This window comes from Gigantopelta aegis, chromosome 12 (genome assembly GCF_016097555.1).
Source record: "Gigantopelta aegis isolate Gae_Host chromosome 12, Gae_host_genome, whole genome shotgun sequence".
Classification (NCBI taxonomy): domain Eukaryota; kingdom Metazoa; phylum Mollusca; class Gastropoda; order Neomphalida; family Peltospiridae; genus Gigantopelta; species Gigantopelta aegis.
The window spans coordinates 8,937,136-8,964,857 of NC_054710.1; the positions used below are offsets into that span (position 1 = coordinate 8,937,136).

General features: G+C 37.6%; 1 protein-coding gene across 1 annotated transcript; it reads right to left on the minus strand.

Moving 5' to 3' along the window:
* On the minus strand, positions 1–27,648 carry LOC121386402 (peroxisomal biogenesis factor 19-like). The gene is made up of 8 exons (XM_041517285.1): positions 27,485–27,648; positions 20,261–20,385; positions 17,625–17,784; positions 10,563–10,648; positions 8,185–8,340; positions 6,279–6,455; positions 1,279–1,323; positions 1–406 (listed from the first exon to the last, which is right to left on the minus strand). The coding sequence occupies exons 1-8, from the start codon at positions 27,612–27,614 to the stop codon at positions 323–325; spliced, it is 963 nt and encodes a 320-aa protein (XP_041373219.1). The 5' UTR covers positions 27,615–27,648; the 3' UTR covers positions 1–322.
* Between the last annotated feature and the right edge of the window lie 74 nt (positions 27,649–27,722).

A 27,722-nucleotide genomic window follows, 5' to 3' on the forward strand; every position in this document is an offset into this window, starting at 1 on the left:
TAGTCTCCAAAAACACAAGTGGCTGTATTAAGCAGTGTCAGTGTACATCTACACTTGTCGTAGTCTCCAAAAACACAAGTGGCTGTATTAAGCAGTGTCAGTGTACATCTACACTTGTCGTAGTCTCCAAAAACACAAGTGGCTGTATTAAGCAGTCAGTGTACACTGTTGTTGTAGTCTCCATACTACAGGTGGCTGTATTAAGCAGGGTCAGTGTACACTGTTGTTGTAGAGTGGTTTGAGTTAGCCACTGATTAACTACTGAGCAGATTTACACACAAGGGCAGATAACTGATACTGTCAAGGTCTGGCAGTCAACCGGTCACATGACTGCACACTGTTCACTCATTGCAGGCATGCCAGGAACTTTAGGCATTCCATTCTCGTCAAACTCTAACCCAGGAGCCTGGAAATACAAAGAGCAATTGTAAAGACCTGTACTTAGCAGTCACCTGCCTTAAGCACCCATTTTTTCCCCTCCCAAACGATTTATAATGTAAATGCACCTGTAATAAGAGGTCACCTGGCTAACGCAGCCAGCGGCCACCTAAATCGGATCCCAAATCGCTAAAATACCTGTATTAAATGGCCACCGTAAAGTTGCACTATTATATAAAAGGGATATTTTAACAGTGATAAGGTGCAGCAAATAACCGATCTTCACACGTTCAGGAATACTAGTACCCATTCAGTCCCGACATCTCTACTGCATATCAATTAAGAAAGTATCACTCTGGAATGCATCTAATTGCCTCTGGGCAAGCTACGCTTGACATTTGTAGATTCACGTACTATGACAATACACTGCATGAAATAGGAGTCAAATAATTAAATGGAAAAAGAAAACAAACTTTTTGAGAATGGTTAATTTAATACATTCCATTTGCATTATGTCTAAAGGAGACGACAAGTCAAAAGCTGACTTATAGTCAACTGTGTAGCACACATCCGTTGATTAGCAGTACAGACAGAAAAGCAATAAAAAACAACAACAAATGTTTTAAAGATTATATATGTGGCAATCTGTACTCAGCGGCCACCTGTCTTAAGCAGCCACTTTTATCTACTCCCTTGTGTGACCACTTAAGACAGGTTTGACTGTATAACAAATAAAAACTATACTTTTCCACATAAATAAAAAAAAGCTATTGTCATATAATCACACAATTAAGGATATAACAGTGGTAAACCTTGGCCCTCACAAAAAACATTTTGTCCCTCGGGTTGGAATTGCCTTATCTATACCTCACAACGGTGATAGATTCTATTAATACTCACCATTTCACCAACAATGTCCTTTGGAGGTTGACCCAATTCTTGCATCTGAAAGAAATAACACATTTAGTTAAGATTAAGAAGCTATATAGGTAGTACTAAACCAAATAACTTCCGGCTGGGTCAGAGTTCAAGGTGCACCCAACTTTTGATAGAGAAGTGAACACCACAAGTCCTGTGATTGGTTATAAATCTGAGTGTGTTGGTTGTAAAAAATAATAGTTTCATCTGGGTAAAAAAAATGTGCAATTTTATTTCATCTAGTACCAATGTGTCCAGTAGCCTTGTGCTTGAAACATGTATGGGGTACCTGTAAAAAAAAGTATTCGAATTTTGTGCGAAACTAGGGTAGTCATAGACGCTACCCGTTATCTCAGAAATGAGCAGCTTGACCCCCATTTTTTTCTGATTCACTTTAAGTGTGAGGGGTGGTAGTATTTATATCCGTGGCGTTTATGTCGGTTGATACGTTGCAGGTAGGAGTTTTAGCCACATATGTTACTATTGTCGTCTATGGGATTTGATTTGGTAGTATACACCCTATAGCACATATTCAGTGCATAATAAAAAATATTATGATTTTGTCATTTTATTTAATTAAACTATACTGGTTGATTAATTAGCCATCACTCGATCATGCAAGTTCACAATGACCTTGACCGTGACAATAATCTCTGTACATGGCTCTGAATGGAGTTTGAATCAAAGTTAGCACTGAAGAAAGGTTGGTTTTGGCCTATAATTCATACTGTAAAGATTTCAATAATTTCTTTTTACATGGTATTTGACTTGCCATATACAACTGCTCTTAAATATGGTATTATATATAGGCAACCTGAACTAAGATTTTAATAGCAATTTATTTTTATATTAAAAATAGCATGTGCCAATATTGGGTTAATGTCTTTAGTTTCCATTAACATTGTTAATTTCTTATGTATGAAATTCTGAAAACTCACATTTGTAAAGAAGTTGATTTTTATTGTCATTTTGACATATTTATAGGGTGCTAAGTTATATTTTAGACAGATTTGTAGTTTTATGCAAAATTTAAAGTAAATTTGAAGAAAAACTTTACCAAAAACATAATTAAATTTGTTGTCATTATTGTGCCTTCTGTTCTTATTTGTACATAACAATAAGGTTGTTAAACATATACTTAGATCTCCAGATCATTTTTTTTCTTCTTAATAATCACTTAGTTAGCTCTCATGAAAAGCATTTTGAGTTTATACTAGATTCAGAACCAATTTTTTCAGATTTGATTACCGGTATCTGACTTGGATTAAGTTGATAATTTATTTTATTGTTAAAGCTGTATTACCTAATGTTACTAGCTAAATAAAATGCTGGATTACAGATTGTAGGAATACATCTAATGTATATATTGTATTCATCCGGATTAGAAAATAATGCAAGAAAATAGATGTTCAGGTAATTTTGTCATTTAAAAATAGTTTTTTTCATTAATTAATCAAATATAAATGTGTTAAAGCTGCATGATTATTCCAGATATCACAACTATTAATACCTCCAACTACAGTAGGCTATAAATAAAATATAGTCAGGAATATTGGTGGCTGCCAATAGTTTTGATGGTTCATTATGAAAAACAGCATGGCCGATGGATTTGAAATTCCCACACCTGGTAACTTGAAGACACCCACACCCAGCATACAGGATTTCCTCCCAACACTAATGTTCAGGACATTAAGTCATTACTTCATACAGGTACAGTCATGTTTGTGTTTCCTTCCTGAGACAGAGTATTTTTTTAATACTGATAATTCTTTGATGTGCCTGTTAAGGTCTTCATAATCTAGGGGTCAATCAAGTGCATGTGTTTTAATGGCATTCTTTAAAGGGGTAGAGGTACTCTGACTATCTTTGTTGTCTCTACATATATACCTGAGTACACACACCCAACTGAAAGTAAATACATGTGTATCTTCAGGAGTTTTATTTTAAAACATTTTGTTGTTTAATATGACATATTGCATTTGTACAAAACTATATGCAATATATGCTTTTTGAGGTGTACATTATATTAGGTTGCACTGTAGAAACAACAGTTTCAGTGAGGTTGTCAGTTTATGTCAGAATACACCAGATCCTGGTTGTCATAAAGACACATAGCTGGACACTTTTTGAAAAATGTATGTTATCAGTATAGGTAGTACTAAACCAAATAACTTCCGGCTGGGTCAAAGTTCGAGGTGCACCCAACTTTTGATAGAGAAGTGAACACCACAAGTCCTGTGATTGGTTATAAATGTGAGTGTGTTGGTTGTAAAAAATAATAGTTTCATCTGGGTAAAAAAAAATTGCAATTTTATTTCATCTAGTACCAATGTGTCAAGTAGCCTTGTGCTTGAAACATGTATGGGGTACCTGTAAAAAAAAGTACTTGAATTTTGTGCGAAACTAGAGTAGTCATAGACGCTACCCGTTATCTCAGAAACGAGCAGCTTGACCCCCATTTTTTTCTGATTCACTTTAAGTGTAAGGGGTGGTAGTATTTATATCCGTGGCGTTTATGTCGGTTGATACGTTGCAGGTAGGAGTTTTAGCCACATATGTTACTATTGTCGTCTATGGGATTTGATTTGGTAGTATACACCCTATAGGCCTAGAATTTGTAATTTGTACATACGGCCTCAGATTACAGTTATCTTCCCATTTGGTTGTCCAAAATCCGGAAGTTTCACCGTGCAAGTAGTCTGCTGTTTGACTGTGATTATTTCATGGCAGACAGCTATGAAGTGGCAACTGTTTGACTGAAGTGACAGGGGATAGCATGTAGTTTGTAAACATGTGTAACTTGTTGACATTGAAGACTTGTTTGTGGTAAATCCAGCCCATGCAAAAGTAGTGCTTTTTGTGTAAAATGGGTGTACTCCGGCCTGGTTTAGAGGGTGTGTCTGTTTAAACCAATATGCTGGGAGAAAGAGCTGGACAACAGGGGTTGTCCTTTTCAGGGTATGTGTCACCCATGCAGGCAAAGGTACATACAAAACATCACAGGCCTGCTGATATTAATAAAAATATAGAAACATATAGCGAAATTAATTGTGGTCTGAGGCCTGATATAAACCAAAAAAACAACTCAGTCTGTAGGTTAGGACAACTTGGTAACCAATGTAAATTATCTCCCCTGTACTGAATGCTTTTGGTGGCATTATCATCATTATAAAAATAAAGTTTGTTTTTGTTTAACGACACCACTAGATCATACTGATTTCTTAATCATCAGCTACTGGAAGTCAAACATTTGGTAATTTTGACATATAGTCTCAGAGAGCAAACCTGCTAAAAAAAATTATTACTAGCAAGGGAGAAATTTTATAAGCATCATCCCACAGATAGAATAGCACATACTACAGCCTTTATATACCAGTCGTGGAGCACTGACTGGAATGAGAAATAGCCCAATAGGCCCATCTACAGGGATCAATCCCAGACCAATCGTGCATCAAGCGAGCGCTTTACCACTGGGCTATGTCTCACCCCTATAAAAATAATAACATATTCCACTGACTGGATGAAAAGAAAGAAAGAAAGAAATGTTTTATTTAACGACGCACTCAACACATTTTATTTACGGTTATATGGCGTCAGACATATGGTTAAGGACCACACAGATTTTGAGAGGAAACCCGCTGTCGCCACTACATGGGCTACTCTTCCGATTAGCAGCATGGCATCTTTTATTTGCGCTTCCCACAGGCAGGATAGCACAAACCATGGCCTTTGTTGAACCAGTTATGGATCACTGGTCGGTGCAAGTGGTTTACACCTACCCATTGAGCCTTGCGGAGCACTCACTCAGGGTTTGGAGTCGGTATCTGGATTAAAAATCCCATGCCTCGACTGGGATCCGAACCCAGTACCTACCAGCCTGTAGACCGATGGCCTACCATGACGCCACCGAGGCCGGTCAACATATTCTAGAGACATTTAGAAAACCCCCCACAACATTTTGTTATTTAATCCTTTTAAGTTTTGAGTTCTTTACAATTAATTTTGCAGAAATTGCAGTTTAGGTATTTAATGACCGAGTATAACTAACTGCACATGGATACATCATATCATAATTAAAATAGTTGATTTTGCTGTATTTTATATCTTTTTCTTCTCTATTTACAATCGATATTTACTCGATTACTTGTGCACACTTAAAAATATGGCATAACTCAGGGCTAGCTCAGCCACAAGTCAAATTCGCCAATTGTAAATTTTAAAAAGAATTGGTGAATTTTATTATAATTTGGCGAAAAAATTACATGTAATAATTGATATTTTGTTAGTTTCTGCAATTTTGAAGTTTTACAAATAATTTGGTAAAATTGTTTGCTCACCCACAGCTAGCCCTGTAACTTCTTGATACAATTATTTAAGTCCGTAATTAATGTCAACTTTATTAACTAAATAAATCTTAGTTTATCCTCTGTTTAAACATTAGCAAATGGCTAACTTGGCTTGTGACATTTTTGAGTTTTCCCCATATATATATATATTATGTAAACCAATCCAACCACACTGTAGTTTGGTGATTGCCACCATTCCAACCCCTTCAAGTACAGGGATGTGAGAGAGGCTGGAACAAAAAAGCTTACAGCTCACCTTCTTTCTTCCCAAGTCGAACAAAGGCTTTCAAATAGCATATCCTGGATTGGACAAAACATTACTATGCATACAATGGAATAAAAATCATATTCCCCTAATGATGTTCACCTGCCCAGGATGAAATAAAACTCATATTCCCCTAGTGACACTCACCTGCCCAGAATGAAATAAAATCATATTCCCCTAGCAATGCTCACCTGCCCAGGATGAAATAAAAATCATATTCATCTAGCAATGCTCACCTGCCCAGGATGAAATAAAAATCATATTCCCCTAGCGACACTCACCTGCCCAGGATGAAATAAAAATCATATTCCCCTAGTGATGCTCACCTGCTGAAATTGAAATAAAAATCATATTCCCCTAGCGATGCTCACCTGTTGCATCAAGTCCATTAATTTCTCAAACCTCTGGCGCTTTGCGTCCTCTGTCTCGCTGTCACTCTCCGATTCAAACTCTGTACATATAGCCTCGATGATTTTGTGCTGTTTGGTGTAATTCTCAAACTCTTCTTTCTCTGTGCTCTCCTTGTGCTCCGACAACCATTTAGGATACTAGAAAGGAAAGGAATGTTTGTTTAGCGATGTCTCAGCCTATTTTAAACTACAGCTACTTGTACTTGAAGTCTAATATTATTTTGACACAAGATTAACGGAAGGAAATGTTTTATTTAACGACGAACTCAATACATTTTATTTACGGTTATATGGTGTCAGACATATGATCAAGGACCACACAGATATTGAGAGAGGAAACCTGCTGTCGCCAATTCATGGGCTACTCTTTTCGATTAGCAGCAAGGGATCTTTTATATGCACCATCCCACAGACAGGGTAGTACATACCATGGTCTTTGACGTACCATGCTACAACTCCACTACTCAGCAGACAGCTTCATCCGATTATTGAAGAAACACTTACGGTAGACATGGCAAAAATAACATTCGAGTGCCAGAAATTAAATTTCATCTCACATTAACTTTCAAAGTGTAAATTTAATATGTTGGGATTATATGGTGCATCAAATTGGGAGATATATATCTTGTTACAAAAAACTTGCTTTCTCATAACTGTTGACTTTTATAATAACACAAGACACATGCATATTTTAACAGCAATTCACAGCATTTTGAAATGAAAAAGTCTGAATAAGTAGGAAAAACTAGGCATTTTGAAGAAAAAGTAGGAAAAATACGACAAAGTTTTCTTTCCAATTATGGTCTTTCAGAACCACAGAAAAAAGGTATTAAAAATATGCCATCTTTATGAGAGAGTTACGTTCAAACTTGATTTCATTGCTGCCTTAACCTCTATTTTGTGAAATTTGTTTCACTCGTGACAAAGGTGTGTACTTTTCCCATGCAAATGATGATGGCATCACAAATCTTCGAATGTTATACACAAATGACACATTGCCCGACACTGGTCTCCTACCAAAACAGGGCACCCAACTATAAACCAAGAATAACTTCGGGGCCGTCCATAATTTTCAACATTTTCACGAGCGTACAAACCGTACGCGGGTGGGAGGGGGTTAAGGGGACAGCGTACACTTTTTTTGAAAATGAAAAATGTCGAACAACATTTTTCACTTGGGGATGTACACTTTTAGGGGGGGGGGGGGGGGGTTGGTGGTCAAAAGTGTATGGTTTGTACTCTTGTGAAAATGTTGAAAATTATGTACCTGATTTACAAGAAAACATTGCTCTATTTAATAACATTTTAAAGTGGCTATGATTGCCACTTTAAGAAAAACGTCAAAAAGAAATGGAACCCATATAAAAAAGAAATGTTTTATTTAACGATGCACTCAACACATTTTATTTACTGTTATATGGTGTCGGACATACGGTTAAGGACCACTTCATGGGCTACTCTTTTCGATTAGCAGCAGGAGATCTTTTATATGCACTATCCGACAGACAGGCTATCACATAAAACGACCTTTGATACACCAGTCGTGATGCACTGGCTGTAACGAGAAATATCCTAATGGACCCACCGACGGGAATCAATCCTAGATCGATCGCACATCAGGCGAGCGCTGTACCACTGGGCTACGTTTCGTACCCCCATACAAACTCCCCCCCCCCCAGCATGAGCACCTACTTTGTGAGATATTTCTTCGACAGACAGGATAGTACATACCACAGCCTTCGTTACACCAATTGTTGAGCACTGCCTGGACATCAGGCGAGCACTGTACCACTGGGCTACGTTTCACCCCCCCCCCATACAAACAACCCCCCCCCCCCCCCCCCCCCCCCCCCCCGTGTGCACCTACTTTGTCAGATATTTCTTTGAGCGAGGGATACAGGACGTCCTTCGACAACAGCATCTTCATCATTCCCTGCATCATGGGGAAGAATTCACCATCAGGCTGACCATCCAGGCCCAGGTTCTCAAACACCCGTGACAGCTCATCCTCACTCACCTCATTCTGAATGTAAGAAAGAAATGATTTATTTAACGACGCACTCAACACATTTTATTTACAGTTATATATGGCGTCAGACATATGGTTAAGGACCACACAGATATTGAGACAGGAACCTCGCTGTCGCCATTTCATGGGCTACTCTTTTCGAATAGCAGCAACGGTTCTTTTATATGCACCATCCCAGACAGGGTAGTACATATCACAGCCTTTGATATACCAGTCGTGGTGCACTGGCTGAAACGAGAAATAGCCCAATGGGCCCACCGATGGGCATCAATCCCAGACCAACCGCGCATTGAGAGACACCTCAATCTGAAACCACATTTAAACATACACAACACCGTGTAGAACACGGGTAAACATACACAACATCGTGTAGAACACAGGTAAACATACACAATACCATGTAGAACACGGGTAAACATACACAACATCGTGTAGAACACAGGTAAACATACACAATACCATGTAGAACACAGGTAAACATACACAACACTGTGTAGAACACAGGTAAACATACACAACATCGTGTAGAACATGGGTAAACATACACAACATCGTGTAGAACACAGATAAACATACACAACACTGTGTAGAACACAGGTAAACATACACAACACTGTGTAGAACACAGGTAAACATACACAACACCGTGTAGAACACAGGTAAACATACACAATACCGTGTAGAACACAGGTAAACATGCACAACACTGTGTAGAACACGGATAAACATACACAACACCATGTAGAACACGGGTAAACATACACAACACCATGTAGAACACAGGTAAACATACACAATACCGTGTAGAACACAGGTAAACATACACAACACCGTGTAGAACACAGGTAAACATACACAACACCATGTAGAACACGGGTAAACATACACAACACCATGTAGAACACAGGTAAACATACACAACACCGTGTAGAACACAGGTAAACATACACAACACCACATAGAACACGGGTAAACATACACAACACCACGTAGAACACAGGTAAACATACACAACACCATGTAGAACACGGGTAAACATACACAACACCGTGTAGAACACAGGTAAACATACACAACACCATGCAGAACACAGGTAAAGATACACAACACCATGTAGAACACGGGTAAACATACACAACACCGTGTAGAACACGGGTAAACATACACAACACCATGTTGTAGAACACCAAGTTCTCATTTTACTGACGTTTGTGCATCTTGTATTTAAATAAAACATAATACCTGATAAAAATTTAGGACAAGATGTTTTCATTAACCAAGATGTTAAAACCAAAGTACCATTTTTGTTCATCTCCTAGTAACCTCCTGGTATCCATTGGTAATCTCTTGGTAACCTCCTGGTAACCACTGATAACCTCATGAAAACCTGAATTACTGGTTTCGACTTATTCCGATGCCTGTAGAGATTTCTCCAGGATTTTTTGCCATGGTTCCATGTTTGATGGGATTGGGAAAATTTTCACTAGTAAATCATATTTGGAATATGTTTTCAGGCCACTGAATGATGAGGTACACCACTGTTAAATTAACTTATTACAACAGACATATTAAATATATATATATTGGACATTTTTAGCATAGAAATTGGGAATTTTTAGCATAGAAACTGGGAATTTTCAATGCCACTTTCTTTTGGGAAGAGGTAGGCCTATTATGAGAACGATCATTTCGTGTGCGCGTCTTCACACAAATCTAATTTAGTGTAACCTATTTTCCGTTCGTGCATTAAATTTAGCATATTATTTACATGAACAGGTTACCCAAAAAGAAAATGAGTTTATTTTTGTGTAACCCATAAATGGCGTACATAAATATTCAATTATCAGGAAGGAAATGTTTTATTTAACGACGCACTCAACACATTTTATTTACGGTTATATGGCGTTGGACATATGGTTAAGGACCACACAGATATTGAGGGAGGAAACCCACTGTCGCCACTTCATGGACTACTCTTTTCGATAAGCAGCAAGGGATCTTTTATATGCACCATCCCACAGACAGGATAGTACATACCACGGCCTTTGGTACACCAGTTGTGGAGCACTGGCTTGAACGAGAAATAGCCCAATGGGCTAACCGACAGGAATCGATCCTAGACCGATTGCGTCAATTATCAGAGGCTTGAGTGGCCTATCTTCGAACCCACAGAACGCCTGAATAAAAAAGCCTGGCCTGTATCATCATATACATACCTGTAGCCCTTCGGCATTCTCCTGTAAACCTGACAGTGTCTGGGTCAGGGTCTCGGTAAACTCGCCTTGAGCAGTTTGTGAGTCACCTGTCAAAACAAACAACCACAATTAAACTTCTGGAATAAATGTCACATTCATACATGTGTTCAGGGCTCGAACTTAACAAACACATTGCCGTCAATGAGATATAAATTGCCATGGGTAAAGAGCTGTATTGACGGCACTTTTGGGCCATCAGTAAAGGTCCTCTACAAAGACAAAATGTGGCTAAGGACCATATAGCGATCTTTTATATGCACCTTCCCACAGACAGGGTAGTACATACCAAGGCCTTTGTTATGTACACCAGTTGTGGAGTACTGGCTGGAACGAGAAATAGCCCAACTGGTGTACATTATGTGCCAATATTTAACATTTGCTAATTTGAAATATGTCAAAATACAGCAAAATAACCTTTTAGTCATGTTTATTTGCTGCAAATGTCACTTCTCTTTTTTTTTAAATGCCATAGGTTGTCTCAAAATTGCCGTCAGTGTGACGTTTCACTCATAGCAATTCTTTTAAAAATCGCTGTGGGAGACAAATTCTTAAATTCGAGCCCTGTTTATATATACTTAATCCCAGTGTCAAAAAACTTATTATGTTTTCAACATGACAAAGAGAAAATAATCGTTAATTCTAAATGTTACTGAGTGACATCCCAACTCCACCATTCTAAAAGATACTGGCCATAATATTTAATATTTAATTAACAGAACAAAATGCACAAGATAGAGAGCAAGATGGATATTTGATTTTATCTTTAATTACAAAATGGATTCAACACTGCAATATGTGGGTCAACATACATGTAATATATTATGCCACTATTAAATGCCATTATTAAAGAGACAGACCCTAGTTTTTAAACACTAAGTCAAATTTTTCACTATTACAGCCATTCATGATCACAGAAATCAAACATTACTTATAATTTATTGTTTAGATTATCCATTTCCATACATCCGAAGTGTTTCTGGTTATCGTGGTGTTTCTAATACCACAAAATGTATTTTTCATATTGTTAAAAACACACATGCGTCTGAGAAGTAACAGTTATGTAGTCGCGTTTTAGTCTGTTTTTAAGGGTATTTCAACGTCACAGACAGACAAATTTGTTACAAGTCTGTAAATTAATCAAACATAGTGTCCATTTTTACGGGTTAAAACTTGGGTTTAGGTGAAAAATATGTCTTAGTGTTTAAAAACCAGAGACTGTCCCTTTAACGTCGACCCTTGAATAACAACATTCCATTAAAAAACATTAAAATAAGTCTGCTTGAAAATATTTAGCAGTACAAGGTTGAAAAACCCCATAAAATTCAAGGACTTTTCTTGGACATTTAAAAAAAAATTCTCTCCAGGACATGAAAAGTTCAATCGGCGAATGTTTTTATAACAAATTGTTGTCTGAATTTAGACAGGTTATGAGGACAACTAAAGTAAAGAAGCAAAAAAATAAACTACCAAATGTTTTGCCTAAATTTCCAGGACACAATTCAAATTTAATGCTTTTTCCAGGATATTCCAGGTCTGTATTTCTAGGATGCGTAAGGACCCTGCAGTACAAATCCAGTACACAGTACAGTAAACTCAAACATGATGATAAATAATACAAGGTTTTTAGATTATAGTATCCCCACTCCCATGGCTAGTGATATTCAATGTTAGACTAGTAAATAACTACTATTGTCATGCCCGACGGCTATTGAATGTTTTGTGTCAAATGTTGCAGTTAAGTCTATTTTGTAAAAATAAATATCCTGACCCCACCCCAAAGTTAGTATTTTTAAGCTCTATTTCCCTCTTTACGTGACATATCGGATTATTACTATTATATAGTAAAACTGTTTTATATAAATAACTTAAAGTAAAGTAGGGCTAGTAAATTTTTAAAATCACTGATCCCATGGCTAGATGATTTTGTAAAACATTCTAGAAGCCCTGTGATAATTTATTATTTAATGCTCACTTACTTTCAAAAATGACTAGACTATTTAAGGTTTAGCTTTTGAATACCAATGCATCAGATTGTTCTAAACAAGAAGCAATTTTTTAAAACTATTTTCAAACTGTTACCATTTACTACATGGGTTATCTCCACTTTGACAAGCATTTTTAGACAAAGGTCATTACTTTTGTCTAATGTTTTTAATTAATTTGAGTTATGAACACATTATGTCTGTTTGAGGAATATTATTTAGGCCAATTTTATACTGACATCCAAAAGAAACTTCAATTCAATTCATTTATTTGCCAAAGCAATTGCCTATAGGCATAAACATAATTTTATATAATAAATTTACATAATTAAAAAAACCCCAGACAAACATGTAAATATGCATGTAAGATGGTATTGCATCTGTACTAATTAGTAAAAGATGTAGTAATAGGTTAGGAATAAATAGAAAAGTGAAATAACAATTACAGGAAGAACCGAGTTTAGAATTAATTAGCAAGTTCTCTACGTTTAGTAGATTGGATCAAATATCCTCCCATATTGTGTAATTGAGTTACATTTTGAAGACTTAAAAGTGTAATCAGTTTAAATGCAGAAGTTTTTTTTCTTCAGTAATACTTTTTAATATATCAGGGCTTGTAGATTATGGTAGCCCCACTCCCATGGCTACTGATACTCAGTGTTGGGCTAGTAAATAATTACTATTGCCATGCCTGACGGCTAGTGAATTTTGTGTGTCAAATGTTGCAGTTAAGTCTGTTTTGTAAATATAAATATCCTGACCTCACCCCAACCTCCCAGTGTTAGTATTTTTAAGCTGTATCTCACTCTTTAGGTGACATATCTGATTATTACTATTATTTAGTAAAATTGTTTTAACTTAAAAGTAAAGTAGGGCTGGTGGATTTTTAATCGTGGCTAGTAAATTTTTTAAGTCACTGATTCCATGGCTAGTGGAGTTTAAAAACATTCTAGCAGGCCTGATATGTGTAGCACGTAGATCAGAATAGAATGGACATTGCAAAATAAAGTGAAATTCATTTTCACTACTATTAGTGTCACAGGGACTGCAGGTCCTAAGTTCACGTTCAATATTTCTATAACGACCAGTTTCAATACTATTAATGTCACAGAGACAGTTTCAATACTATTAGCAGGTCCTAAGTTCACGTTCAATATTTCTATAACGACCAGTTTCAATACTCCTATTAACGTTCAATATTTCTATGTCACAGAGACTGCAGGTCCTAAGTTCACGGTCAATATTTCTATAATGACCAGTTTCAATATTTCTAATATTCAGTTGATAAGACTTCTAAGTTAACGTTCAATATTTCTTAACCCAGTTTCAATTATTAGTGTAAGATACCAGTTAAGTTTTGTAATTTCAAGACATCAGTTTCAATACTTGATGTAATTGGTTAAGTTGTTCAATAAAACGACCAGTTTCAATACTATTAAAGACTGCAGGTCCAAGTTAACGTTCAAAACGACCAGTTTCAATACTATTAGTGTACCAAACGTAGCAAATAAACGACCAGTTTCAATACTACGAGTGCCAGAGCTATACATGAGGTCTGTTAAGTAACAACTGTTTTATTTCCATTATTCAAATATTAAAGGAAATTAAATAAATTTTTATTGGTATAGTTTCTTTTGTATGTCAGTATACAATCGTCTGGAATAAGTGATGCTGCTATAATACACAGGTATCTCCTCTAACGTATCAGACACTTTATGTTACCACAGGCAAAACTGGAAGGAGGGTTGGAATTGGTTTATTTAACAACGCACTCAAAAACACTATTTTGTTTATTTGACGTAAACATTTCACCTACAAACAATGTCATTTATTACGCTGAGCATTGGACATATTAGCGTTAAGTAAACAGATTTTGAAAGCCACAATCATTGTAAAACATGAGTTATGATGTCACGCATATATAGCTCTCGGGTCAGACAGATTTATCTAGCCCTCAGGTCGGAAAGATTATCTAGCCCTCGGGTCGGACAGATTTATCTAGCCCTCGGGTCGGACAGATTTATCTAGCCCTCGGGTCGGACTTTATCTAGCCCTAGAGTCAGACAGATTTATAGCAGAGTCAGACAAGGGGTCGGACAGATTTATCTAGCCCTAGAGTCAGACAGATTTATCTAGTCCTCGGGTTTTATGCACTATCTAGTCACAGACAAAGGATAGCACATACCACCCTGTCCAGTGGGTAAGAAACACCAAAATTATGTTGATGTACCCTATATAGTCGTGGTGTTTTGGCTCAAAATGGCTGAACCTCTGCGCAGAAAATCTCACCACAAGATACCAGTTATTTTTGTAACAAGACATCAGTTAATTGATGTAATTGTTTCACTAAAATAAAATAAAATTCACCAACTAGCAAATTTGACGAGTGCCAGAGCTACATGAGGTCTGTTAATTAACAACTGTTTTATTTCCATTAGTCAAATATTAAAGGAAATTAAATCAGTTTTTATTGGTATAGTTTCTTTTGTATGTCAGTATACAATCGTCTGGAATATGATACTGCTATAATACACAGGTATCTCCTCTAACATATGAGACATTTATTTACCACAGGCAAAACTGGAAGGAAGGGAATGGTTTATGTAACGACACACTCAACACATTTTATTTACGGTTATTTAGCGTTGGACATATGGTTACGGACCATACAGATATTGAGGGAGGAAACCCACTGTCGCCACTTCATGGGCTACTCTTTTTCGATTAGCAGCAAGGGATCTTTTATATGCACCATCCCATAGACAGGATAGCACATACCACGGCCTTTGATGTACCTGTTGGGGATCGATCCCAAACCGACCGCATATCAAACGAGAGCTTTATCACTGGGCAAAACTGAAATCTTGGATCGTTTTGTTGTTGTTGTTTTTTGTTGGGGGGGGTTCGTTGTTTTTTTTATAAAAAATTGTTTGTTTTTTGTTGTTTTTGTTTTTTAATTTTTGTTTTTAATACTTAACCTAACCTCTGACCTATAATTTCAGCAAAGTTAAAGTTAGTTTGTTTTATTTAATGACACCACTAGAGCACTTTTATTTATTAATCATCGGCTATTGGATGTCAAACATTTGGTAATTTTGACGTCTATTCTTAGAGAAGAAATCTGTTACATTTTTTCATTAATAGCAAGGGATCTTTTACATGCACGATTCCACAGGCAGGATAGCATATACAACAACCTTTTATATACCAGTCATGGTACACTGGCTGGAACAAGAAATAGCCCTATGTGCCCACCGACGAGGATCGATCCTAGACCGACCACGCATTAAGTTAATGCTTTACTCATGTATATTATATATAGAGATTATACGAGCGTGTGTCATACTGATTTTACGAAATGAGTGCCAGGATTTTTGTATTATCCCATGCCTCGACTGGGATCAGAACCCTGTACCTACCAGCCTGTAGACCGATGGCCTAACCACGACGCCACTGAGGCCGGTATATGGGTAATAGATAGAGATTATTATACAAGCTTGTGTGTCATACTGATTTTACGAAATGAGTGCCAGGATTTTTGTATTGCCCGAGCGAGAGCGAGGGTAATACATGAATACTGACACGAGTTTCGTAAAATCGGTACGACTCACACGCGAGTGTAATAATTTCTTTATTATCCATATTATTATTGTTGTTTTCTTTATGAATAACAAGACCCAACTCAAAATGTTTCAGCCTCAACTAGAAGGAGACGACAAAATGGTGTCATATTTCAAATGCACAGTCTGAGCTAGGAATGGAGAAGCAACGTCATGTTATGACGCCACTTCCCAAAATTACGTTATTACACATGTGCTTTGTATGATTATTATTAACTCGGTTATGTTGAACCATATGGATAATAAACATATATTCATACAGATGATCCTAAGAAGTTTGTACTTTCTCATATTGTTACTCTTTTTGAAAAAGTGGTGCATATTTTGACATGACCTATTTTCTGGGAAATTAATTAATTAATTGATTAATTAATCATTGGCTATCAGATGTCAAACGTATGGTAAATCTGACAAGCAGTCGTCAGAGGAAACCTGCTACATTTGTCCTAATACAGCAAGAGATCTTTTATATGCACTTTCCCACAGACAAGAAAGCCTTTGACCAGTTGTGATGCACTGGTTGGAACGAGAGAAAACCCTAATTAGTTGAATGAATCTACCGAGGTGGTTCGATCCTGCGATGCAAGCACCTTAGGCGAGCACTCAACCGACTGAGCTAAATCCTGCCAAAACATGGTGAAACGAAGGCTTGTCTTTGACTACACACATCTAAATCCTGCCAAAACATGGTGAAACGAAGGCTTGTCTTTGACTACACACATCTAAATCCTGCCAAAACATGGTGAAACGAAGGCTTGTCTTTGACTACACAAATCTAAATCCTGCCAAAACATGGTGAAACGAAGGCTTGTCTTTGACTACACAAATCTAAATCCTGCCAATATTTTGTCTCGATTGAAATGTTCCTGATATATTTGGAGAAAAAATCAAGCTTATCTATAAATAAACATCACCAAAATAGTACTTCTAAGTCTAGTACCAGTATCAACTACTTTGTGTTTGTTTAAAAATGCTTGCCTATACTGTCCAAAGCTGAGTTGTCTCCACTTAGATTTACTGAATTTTGTTTGAGCCCAGTACACAGCTATATTAAAAGGTTAAAGACTGTTTTGTTTAACGACACCACTAGAGCACACTGATTTATTAATCATCGACTATTGGATGTCAAAACATAGTAACATACAATAAATCTTTACAACAAACTGTTACAAAACCTAAGTTTATGTTTCTAAAGCTAAATAAATATTCCATGATTTTATGTAAAACTATTTCACTAATATTCAAATGATTTGAAGGGATTTATATTTATAACCTGATTCTAATTCATCATGCTAAAGACCTCAGAATATATACAGTAAAATTGAAACAGCTTGTTCTGAATGTGCACATTAAAACCTACATGTATGACCTGACCTAAACTTTTAGGAAGATCTGAGCCATTACATTAACCTCCCCCTGACCTGCACGACCGGCCGATGTTGTGAGTTTCTCAAACTGTTGCATCAGGGCTGGGTCCTGCGCCATGAACGACTTCATCGCCTCGGAAAACTGCTTGGCCATCTCGTCTGAGATCTCCTCGGAAAACGGGTCAGCTCCAACCTCTCCAGGATCCAAGCCTCCCTGCAACGTAATAAAAACATATTAAAATAAATTCAAATGGATATGTACTCTAAAGTTCCTGGCAAACGTCTTTGATGTGACAGCAGTTTGTAATTTTTCACGCCAGAGACATTAATGTGTCTTTGAAGCAATCGGTTGTGGATATTAGGGATGAATGATTATTAAAGCATAGAAAATCCATGATCAGATTCATCAGATTATCTTTTGTTTCTTTGTATTGTTCGTCTGGCTAACAATGCAGCAATAACCGTGCCACGGGCTGGCGCAGGGTTTCTGTCAGTATGGCACCATACCCAAATGTTTCGCAGATTTTGTTGTTTTTTAAGTTAAACTTTTGATAACATTAATTACTGTTTATCATTACTGTAGGATTTTCTTAACCCTAACCCTACGTAACCAATTTTATTTCTGGGGAAGGCTCCCCATACCCACTGTTGACTGCATTCAATTCCAAAGCGCCATATCAAAAAATTTCTTTCTGGCAGAAACACTGGCTGGCTTTACATTTTTATATTTTAACTCTCGGATATGTCTGCCAAAAAGGAATAAACCAAAAAGTTTCAGTTAAAGCTTAATTTTGTTTAACGACAACACTAGAGCACATTGATTTATTAATCACTGGCTACTGGATGTCAAACATTTTATAATTCTGACATACAGTATAAAGCAAACCTGCTAAAATTTTTCATTAGTAGCAAGGGAAGGAAGGAAATATTTTATTTAACGACGCACTCAGCACATTTTATTTATGGTTATATGGTATCAGACCACACAAATATTGAAAGAGGAAACCTGCTGCCCCCCCCCCCCCCCCACTTCATGGGCTACTCTTTTCGATTACCAGCAAGGGATCTTTTATATGCACCATCCCAAAGACAGGATAGTACATACCACGGCCTTTGTTACACCAGTTGTAACTGGCCGGAACGAGAAATAGCCCAATAGGTCCACCGACGGGGATCGATCCTAGACCAACCGCGCATCAAGCGAGCGCTTCACCACTGGGCTAAGTCCCGCCCCAGTAGCAATTCTGATATACAGAGCAAACATGCTACATTTTTTCATTAGTAGCAAGGGAGCCCAATATATTTTGTCTACTGAAAGCTACTCCGTGCTTCCAGCTTACTAGATTTTTCCACCTGTTAACTAGGCATACAGTCTCACTCCAAGTGCCAAATTTACTATGCCTGTCTTTCTTAAATGCAGGTCGTTTAAGCACTGAAAATCAGGCCTAGCTCTGGGTATGTAAAACATTTCCCCAAATTGTCTGTTAAACATAAAAAATTGCAGAAATCAACAGGTATTTTCTTTAAAATGTGAATTATTACATGAAATTTTTTCGCCAAGTTAAAATAAAATTCGCCAACTGCTTTCAAAATTTGCAATTGGAGAATATGGCGAGTCCCAGAGATAGTCCTGAAAATGTCTGTAGTTACATGTGTGTAAGACATACACAGGTGTTGTAAATTCAGCACTAAATTTTTGCAGCAGGTTACTACAGAATTTTGTTATAAAGAGGTTTAGATCTTACTAATATGGTCACAACGGAGACTTTTGTCTTTTTTTTGAAAGTAGGAAGGTTGTTTTAGTTCAGTACTGTTAATAACAGCTGCTGGAGAGTTGTCAGTATTCAGAAATACATTTCAAGCTATTTTAATCTAATTAAACGTAAACATTTCAGTGGGTTTGAGGTGAAATATTTTGAGATCAGTAATTTGGGGATGATTACTTTGAACATATATATTTTAGACACAACATCTATCACCTCAACTTTGAACCAATCTAAAACACTGTTATGGTCAAAGCCTTGGACTAAAGATTGTTTGTTTGTTATGTTTAACGACACCACTAGAGCACAAGGTAATTGCATGGATGTCAAACATTTGGTAATTTTGACATATAGTCTTAGAGAGAAAACACGATACATTTTTCCATTAGTAGCAAGGGATCTTTTATATGTACCATACCTCAGACAGGATAGTACATACCACAGCCTTTGATATACCAGTTGGGGTGCACTGGCTGGAATGAGAAATACCCCAATGGGTCCACTGTCAGGGATCGATCCTAGACCGACTGTGCATCAAAGAAAGAAAGAAATGTTTTATTTAATGATGCACTCAACACATTTTATTTACGGTTATATGGCGTCAAACATATGATTAAGGACCACACAGATATTGAGGGAGGAAACCTGCTGTCGCCACTTCATGGGCTACTCTTTTCGATTAGCAGCAAGGGATCTTTTATATGCACCATCTCACAGACAGGATAGCACATACCACAGCCTTTTGATATACCAGTCGTGGTGCACTGGCTGGAAGGAGAAATAGCCCAATGGGTCCAATGACAGGGATCGATCCCACACCGACCGCGCATCAAGCAAGCGCTGTACCACTGGGCTACGCCCCGCCCCTCTGGACTAAAGATGGCCATGAAATGAGACGAATGATGGAGACAAGCGAACAACTGATACCAGGTGGTTTGAACACGATGCTGACTCAGCTGTCTGTGCCCCAGCCTTCTCAGCTCCATGCTGCTGTACGAGACCGCTACAACCAGCACCAGACACGTCCGACTTGGTGAAATCTTCTAGAGCACCTGCAACACACAACAAAACATGTATAGACATAACAAGCATTATAGGCGCAGGAGAGGGGGGCGGTGTCAAAGTTCAATCCCCTCCTTCCCCACTTAAAGTAAATTAAGTTCTCTTTTTGAAAATACATTTCAATGGGAAGTTCGATTCCAATTCCCCTAGAAACTTTATTTGCTACAAGCTAGACACACACCCTACATACTTTCCTGTAAACGTACATTATAATGCAAAAAAAGAACACTTTAAATCAGTACGGTGGGGTGGGGTGGGGTGGGGAGGACGTAGACCAGTGGTAAGTGCTCGCTCGATGCACGGTCGGTCTGGGATCGATACTCACCGGTGGACCCATTGGGCTATTTCTCATTCCAGCCAGTGCACCATAAATGGTGTCACAAAGGCTGTGGTATGTACTATCCTGGGATGGTGCATATAAAAGATCCCTTGCTGCTAATCGAAAAGAGTAGCCCATGAAGTGGTGACAGCGGGATTTCTTTTTCAATATCTGTGTGGTCCTTAACCATATGTTCTATGCCATATAACCATAAATAAAATGTGTTGAGTGTGTCATTAAATAAAACATTGGCTTCCTTCTGACAAAAAATGCAGCTGATTACATGCAACAATGACAGTAATTACTTAATTAAACTTAATTAACAAAGGATGACATTAATATTTTAATGTGAAATTTCATCTGGATTTGCAGAAATGCTGTGAAAGTTGAACATTATTTACTATATTACCCACTAAAACTGAATTAAATTAGTTTTTATATCAGTATTACTATGAAGCTTACAAAATATTGACTAAAAACTGCAAGCCTGAAATAAATAATAATAATCATGAAAAACTTCCAGTTTTGAAGAGGGTCTGGTTTTGGGGGGTTCCAATTACAGGGGTGATGCATACAGTATGGCCATACCACTTTCTTTTCTTTTTTGGGGGGTATATAGAGGATACTCCCCGAGTGTCTTGTGATATCATAATTTATCAACCGGCCTCGGTGGCGTCGTGGTAGGCCATCGGTCTACAGGCTGGTAGGTACTGGGTTCGGATCCCAGTCGAGGCATGGGATTTTTAATCCAGATACCGACTCCAAACCCTGAGTGAGTGCTCCACAAGGCTCAATGGGTTGGTTTAAACCACTTGCACCGATCAGTGATCCATAACTGGTTCAACAAATGCCATGGTTTGTGCTATCCTGCCTGTGGGAAGCACAAATAAAAGATCCCTTGCTGCTAATCGGAAGAGTAGCCCATATAGTGGCAACAGCTTTTATCAACGAGTGCTGATAGTGATATCACAAGATTCGAGGGGGTATTAAACATTATTTTTATCATAATTTGTCAACTTAAATTATTTTGATCATAATTGGTCAACTTAAAATTATTTTTATCATCCATTATCATTCTTTTCATTTGCAACAATTGTAAACAATGTCAGTAATGTGGGTTGAATGTCACCATATTTGGCAGTCGTACTCATTAACTAGCAGAACGACAGTGGTATGAAGTCACTAATGATAGGTTTAGCGCTGAAACAAACACAGTGACTTAACGAATTAAAGTCTTGGGATTAAAATTTGACCAATCAAGATTATAAGAAGTGATATCTTCTAGGAGAATATCACAGGAGATATCGCAAATTACAGTGCCAGCAATATCTCCTACAAAAGCCTTTAATGGATGATATATTTGCTGTATCTGTGAAAATGTCCGTCACAGGTGAAATCAATGGGTAGAGAATTCAACATTTGTGTAATCCATTTATGGGTTACGCAAAAACTAATTCAGGTAACCCATTTTCTTTTTGTGTAACCCGTCATGACCATGTAAATGATGTCATAAATTCAATGCGCAAACGAAAAAATGGTTATGCAAAACTCAATCTAATTAAAATTAGCTCCACTATTACATGTGGATCTAAAGAAAGCCAGTTGGAGCTCATGTCCACCAATCAAAACCTTCCTTGCAGAATCCTGCCAGTGATTTAAAAATAATTTGAAAACATTCCGAATTATCCTGAGGGTATACGACATGTTTCGTGTGAATTACGAATGCCTTAAAACATGTTTTATTTTATAAAATAAATAATTTGTAATGTAAAATTGAAGACTGATAACCCACCCCGTATGTATTGGTATGGTTCGCTGTACTGCGGCCACTAAAATAGACTCGCCCGATATTTTTAGAATTTGTATGCTCCCAAATAACGTTATAAAAGGCGAAGTGTGATTGGTCAATATTTAAATTATTATTTACAGATGAAATGTTACCTGGACATTGGGGACTACGCAGTGTTGTTAGTTTTAAATCACTGGCAGGATTCTGCAAGTAAGGTTTTGATTGGTGGACATGAGCTCCAACTGGCTGTCTTTAGATCCACATGTAATAGTGGAGCTAATTTTAATTAGATTGTGCAAAACTATACTTACGCGAGCGACGCACAAACTATCATGCAATTTTCTGAGGTCAGGAATTTGATTGATTGATTTCAACTTATTTCCGTGCTTATACCCAATTAAGGTTCAAGCACGCTGTCCTGGGCACACACCTCAGCTATCTGGGCTGCCTGTCCAGGACAGTGGGTTAGTTGTTAGTTTGTTAGTGGTTAGTGAGAGAGAAGAGGGTGTAGTGGCCTTACACCTATCCAATGAGTCCTTAAGAACTCGCTCTGGGTTGGAGCCGGTACCGGGCTGCGAACACTGTACCTGCCTGCGAACACTGTACCTGCCAGTGTCCTGTTTATTAAACCCAGGTGGCACTCATAACCAGGAAAATAAAATCATAAAATCTCACTGAGAAATTATTATGCATTGGTGTAACGTACAATATTATTGGATGATTTGATGCTTACAAACCACTGACTTTACCGGTACTAAATTATGACATCATCACGATTTGACAAATGTACACAATGCTAATACAAACCGTTTGCATTTACGTCTCTCAGTTTTTATTGTTAAATTTGAAACAAAAAACTATTTTACTCTAATTAATTACAAATGTTTGGCATGATAAATAGAACATTGGTTTTTAAAAATTATCTGCGATCATGAATAAAATACAAAGTCATAGCAATACTCAGAATGGTGTGTATAGTTGTTAACATTGTTTCTATATAATGAAAGTTATAATGAAAATAGAGGGTTCTTAAAGAAAAAAATGGCTGATGTAATAAATAGAATAACAAACTCAGTACCAGTTATTATCAAATTTATGTCCCTCGTGAACTTTTTCTTTAGTATTGAGAAAATATAATCGTGTAAACTGGAAGCATGTAAATGCATGCAGTGCCAGACCTAAGGGTGTGTGTGTGTGGTGGAGGGGGGGGGGGGAGGGGGCCTCCAAATTTTGCAACAGTTATAGTTGTATTTAAGTTTTATTTATTTTTAGGTTGGAGCATCTGACCGATTACTTCAGAAACGTTTGTGGCATTTGACCACATATCATTGCCTCCCCCCCCCCCCCCCCACCCCCTCCCAATGGATTTATTTGGATCCGCCACTGGCATGTATTATTTATAATCTTATGTTGGCAATTAGCAATGTGACGTTATATTGATCAGGCTAAGTAATACCAGTGTTTCACTCAGGGCTAACTTTGGGTCAACAGAAAATTATTTCGCCAAAACAAAATACAATTCGCCAATTGTTTTTGAAATTCGGGAGTGCCAGAGCTAGCCCTGTTCACCGGAAAACCTGCTATGGTGATTATTTATCCGTTGCTGGCATGTATTACATGTATTTATAAGCTTATGTTGGCAATTAGCAACTTGGTGTTATACTGATGAGGCTAAATGATACCGGTGTTTCACTGGAAGACCTGCTAGGGTGCTTAGCACCTTGATTAGTGATCTCACACCTGCTGGCATATTTTCACCGGCCTCAGTGGCGCAGTGGTCAAGCTATACAGGCTGGTTATATAGGTACAGGGTTCGCAAGAAATGTTTTATTTAACGACGCACTCAACACATTTTATTTACGGTTATATGGCGTCAGACATATGGTGAAGGGCCACACAAATATTGAGAGAGGAAACCTGCTGTTGCCACTTCATGGGCTATTCTTTTTGATTAGTAGCAAGGGATCTTTTATATGCACCATCCCACAGACAGGATAGTACATACCACGGCCTTTGATATACCAGTCCTGGTGCACAAGCTGGAATGAGAAATAGCCTAATGGGCCCACCGACAGGGTTCGCAACCTGATATCGGCTCCAACCCAGAGCAAGTTCTTAAGGGCTCAATGGGTAGGTGTAAGGCCACTACTCTCTCTCACTAACCACTAACCCACTGGTCTGGACAGACAGCCCAGATAGCTCAGGTGTGTGCCCAGGACAGTGTGCTTGAACCTTAATTTATAATGTATAACCGTAATGCATATTTTCAACTTTAAAATCCAACTGAAATTAAACAATTGAAATTGACCAGTTTTACACTGATGCCAGCACACTAAAATAATATGAGAGATTGAATTTCGTCCATGAATGAACTTCCAACTTTAAACATAAAACTGTATTAACCAAGCTAACAAATGTGATTTTATCAGGGCTCACACTGGCTAATTTTTGAAATAAAATAATTTGTAAGTGACTAAAATTTTGGCTAAGCCATTTTCTATCTTTTGATGTGAACAAACGGTTACATAATCTATCCGACAATCGAAATATAATAATAATACCAAATATTCAATTAGCATAATAGCGATGTCGTGACCAGTAATGAGAAACGGTGTCATCCAGAATACAGCATAACAGCCTAATGTTTGCTAATAATCACCATTATGTATAGAATTCAACATGTATGAAAGCAAAGCCTGAAAGATCTGTAGCTTGTTATTTTAACTTTGTGTAAAGTCTTTGAAGTTGAGCCAAAGTAATAAAAACGGACTGACAATGTGTGTCAGTTTCAATATACATGAATGCTAGTTCAGGGCCGAAAGACAAGTAGGCTATCCTTGTGGAGTTCAGCCAGACCGAACAAAACAAAATCGTCTGCTAGATTGGTTTATGTGCTTCATGTTAAACCCAAGGTCCATATCGGGAACCAATCAGATAGTTCGCGAACGATAGGAAAACGTTTGTTGGCTGATCACAGTCACATGTGATGGTCAGCCAAAACTGTTGCAAAAATTTATAAATACAGTACCACACAAAACAATTTTGGCTAAAACATTTTCATTATGGCTGATAAAAATCCCATATGGCTAATGTTTAGGCCACAGGTATTTTTGATCAAGGGTGAGCCCTGGGGGTGCATTATAAATTCAGAGTTGGAAGAGGACAATGTTAAAGAACTCGCCTGATGCTTGGTTGGACTTAGATGGACAGGGGCTATTTCTAGTTTCTACTAATGCTCCAAAACTGGTGAACAAACACTGCAGGACTCATCCTTAAGAATTTGTCACCCACATGAAGAAAGAAAGAAAGAAATGTTTTATTTAACGACGCACTCAACACATTTTATTTACGGTTATATGGCGTCAGACATATGGTTAAGGACCACACAGATTCTAAGAGGAAACCCGCTGTTGCCACTACATGGGCCACTCTTCCGATTAGCAGCAAGGGATCTTTTATTTGCGCTTCCCACAGGCAGGATTGCACAAACCATGGCCTTTGTTGAACCAGTTATGGATCATTGGTCGGTGCAAGTGGTTTACACCTACCCATTGAGCCTTGCGGAGCACTCACTCAGGGTTTGGAGTCTGTATCTGGATTAAAAATCCCATGCCTCGACTGGGATCCGAACCCAGTACCTACCAGCATGTAGACCGATGGCCTACCACGACGCCGGTCCCCACATGAAGAAACGCGATGCTTCTATGCAAAACAAACCCGCGCTTTTAGGGCTAGCTCTGGCACTTGCCAAATTCGCCAACTGCGAATTTTAAAAACACATTTTATTTTGATTTGACAAAATAATTTTATGTTTAATTTTGTTACAAAATAATTGGATGTCTATAAAATTTTGAAATTTAATAGATAATTTGACGACATTTTCTGCTAACCCAGAGCTAGCCCTGACTCTACTTTCTTGTATGTAAGTTTAATGTCATGACTGGACTCGAGAATAATCAAACAGAAACAGAAAAAATGTGTATATTAGATACAGTAGCTGGCTACAATTCGACGATTGCTGAAGTATTACACACAGTCCACTCTAGCCCTCCCCTACAACATAATTTTCATTTAATTTTTTATTTCAACTTATTTTTGTGCTTATATCCAATTAAGGTTCAAGCTCGCTGTCCTGAGCATACACCTTAACTATCTGTCAAAGACACTGGGTTAGTTGTTAGTGGTTAGTCAGAGAGAGAGGATGTAGTGGCCTTAAAGTTATACTGGAAAGACTTCTGAATGTACCAGCATGCTAATACTATCACTAACCCTAAGCCTGAATATACTGAATGCTGGAACGATCAAAAGTCTGGGTGGAAGCTGGGGAAGGACTTTCCTTTGGCACTGTCACAGTCACTAACCCTATTTTATATAATTTATGATAAGTATTTAAAGTGTTTTCCCTAGCTTGTTTTAGCATGGTGCAGAACCATGCCTCAATAGTCTAGCACCATCCTGCTTCAATCAGCGCCATGCTGCCATGAGATTAAACAAGCCTTTTTCAGTAATTAATTCTAAAACTGCCTCTATAATAAAACACCCAAAAAGGTATTATTAAATAATAAAATGTCTTTTATATCTTTTGCCATTCATTTATTAAAGCAAACATATAAATTACATTAATGTTTATTTTAATTAATTTTTGTGTACTTCTAATGAAAAACAAGTGCCCCGAAAATTGTGAAAATGCTCCAAAAGTGTTTGGTCTACCATCATAACCATGCCTTGCCAAATTTCTAGGGAAATCACTAATTTATAATGTTCTTTATACATGACAGTGCCAAAGGAAAGTCCTACCTACATGGATGTTGTTATTTTGATTTTTCTATAGTCTTTATCATGCATTTACTACCAATGACATCAAAAAAATTTCAGAATCTGATGACAGATGAACTTTGACCGCTCAGCATGCTTAGTCCCGTGTCCGAAGTTCGAATAAAATTAAAATACTCAAAAAAAAAGAATGTCAACCTAAACTCACTATCTAATAAGTCATTTAGTTCATCATCTTCCTCCACTTTATCTTTCTGCGCCGTCTCATCTTTGACGCCTTCACCACTTTGAGCGTTCAGCGTTTCTTTCTCTTTATGGTCTGATTCATCGTCGGCCATGACAGTTTTGCGCCCTCTGTTGTTGATTTCTGTTATCTTCTTTGTGTTATTCCTCACAAAGTATATGGAGGACTCATTATTAGTAGGCTGAAAAAGGCTTCGCGTCAA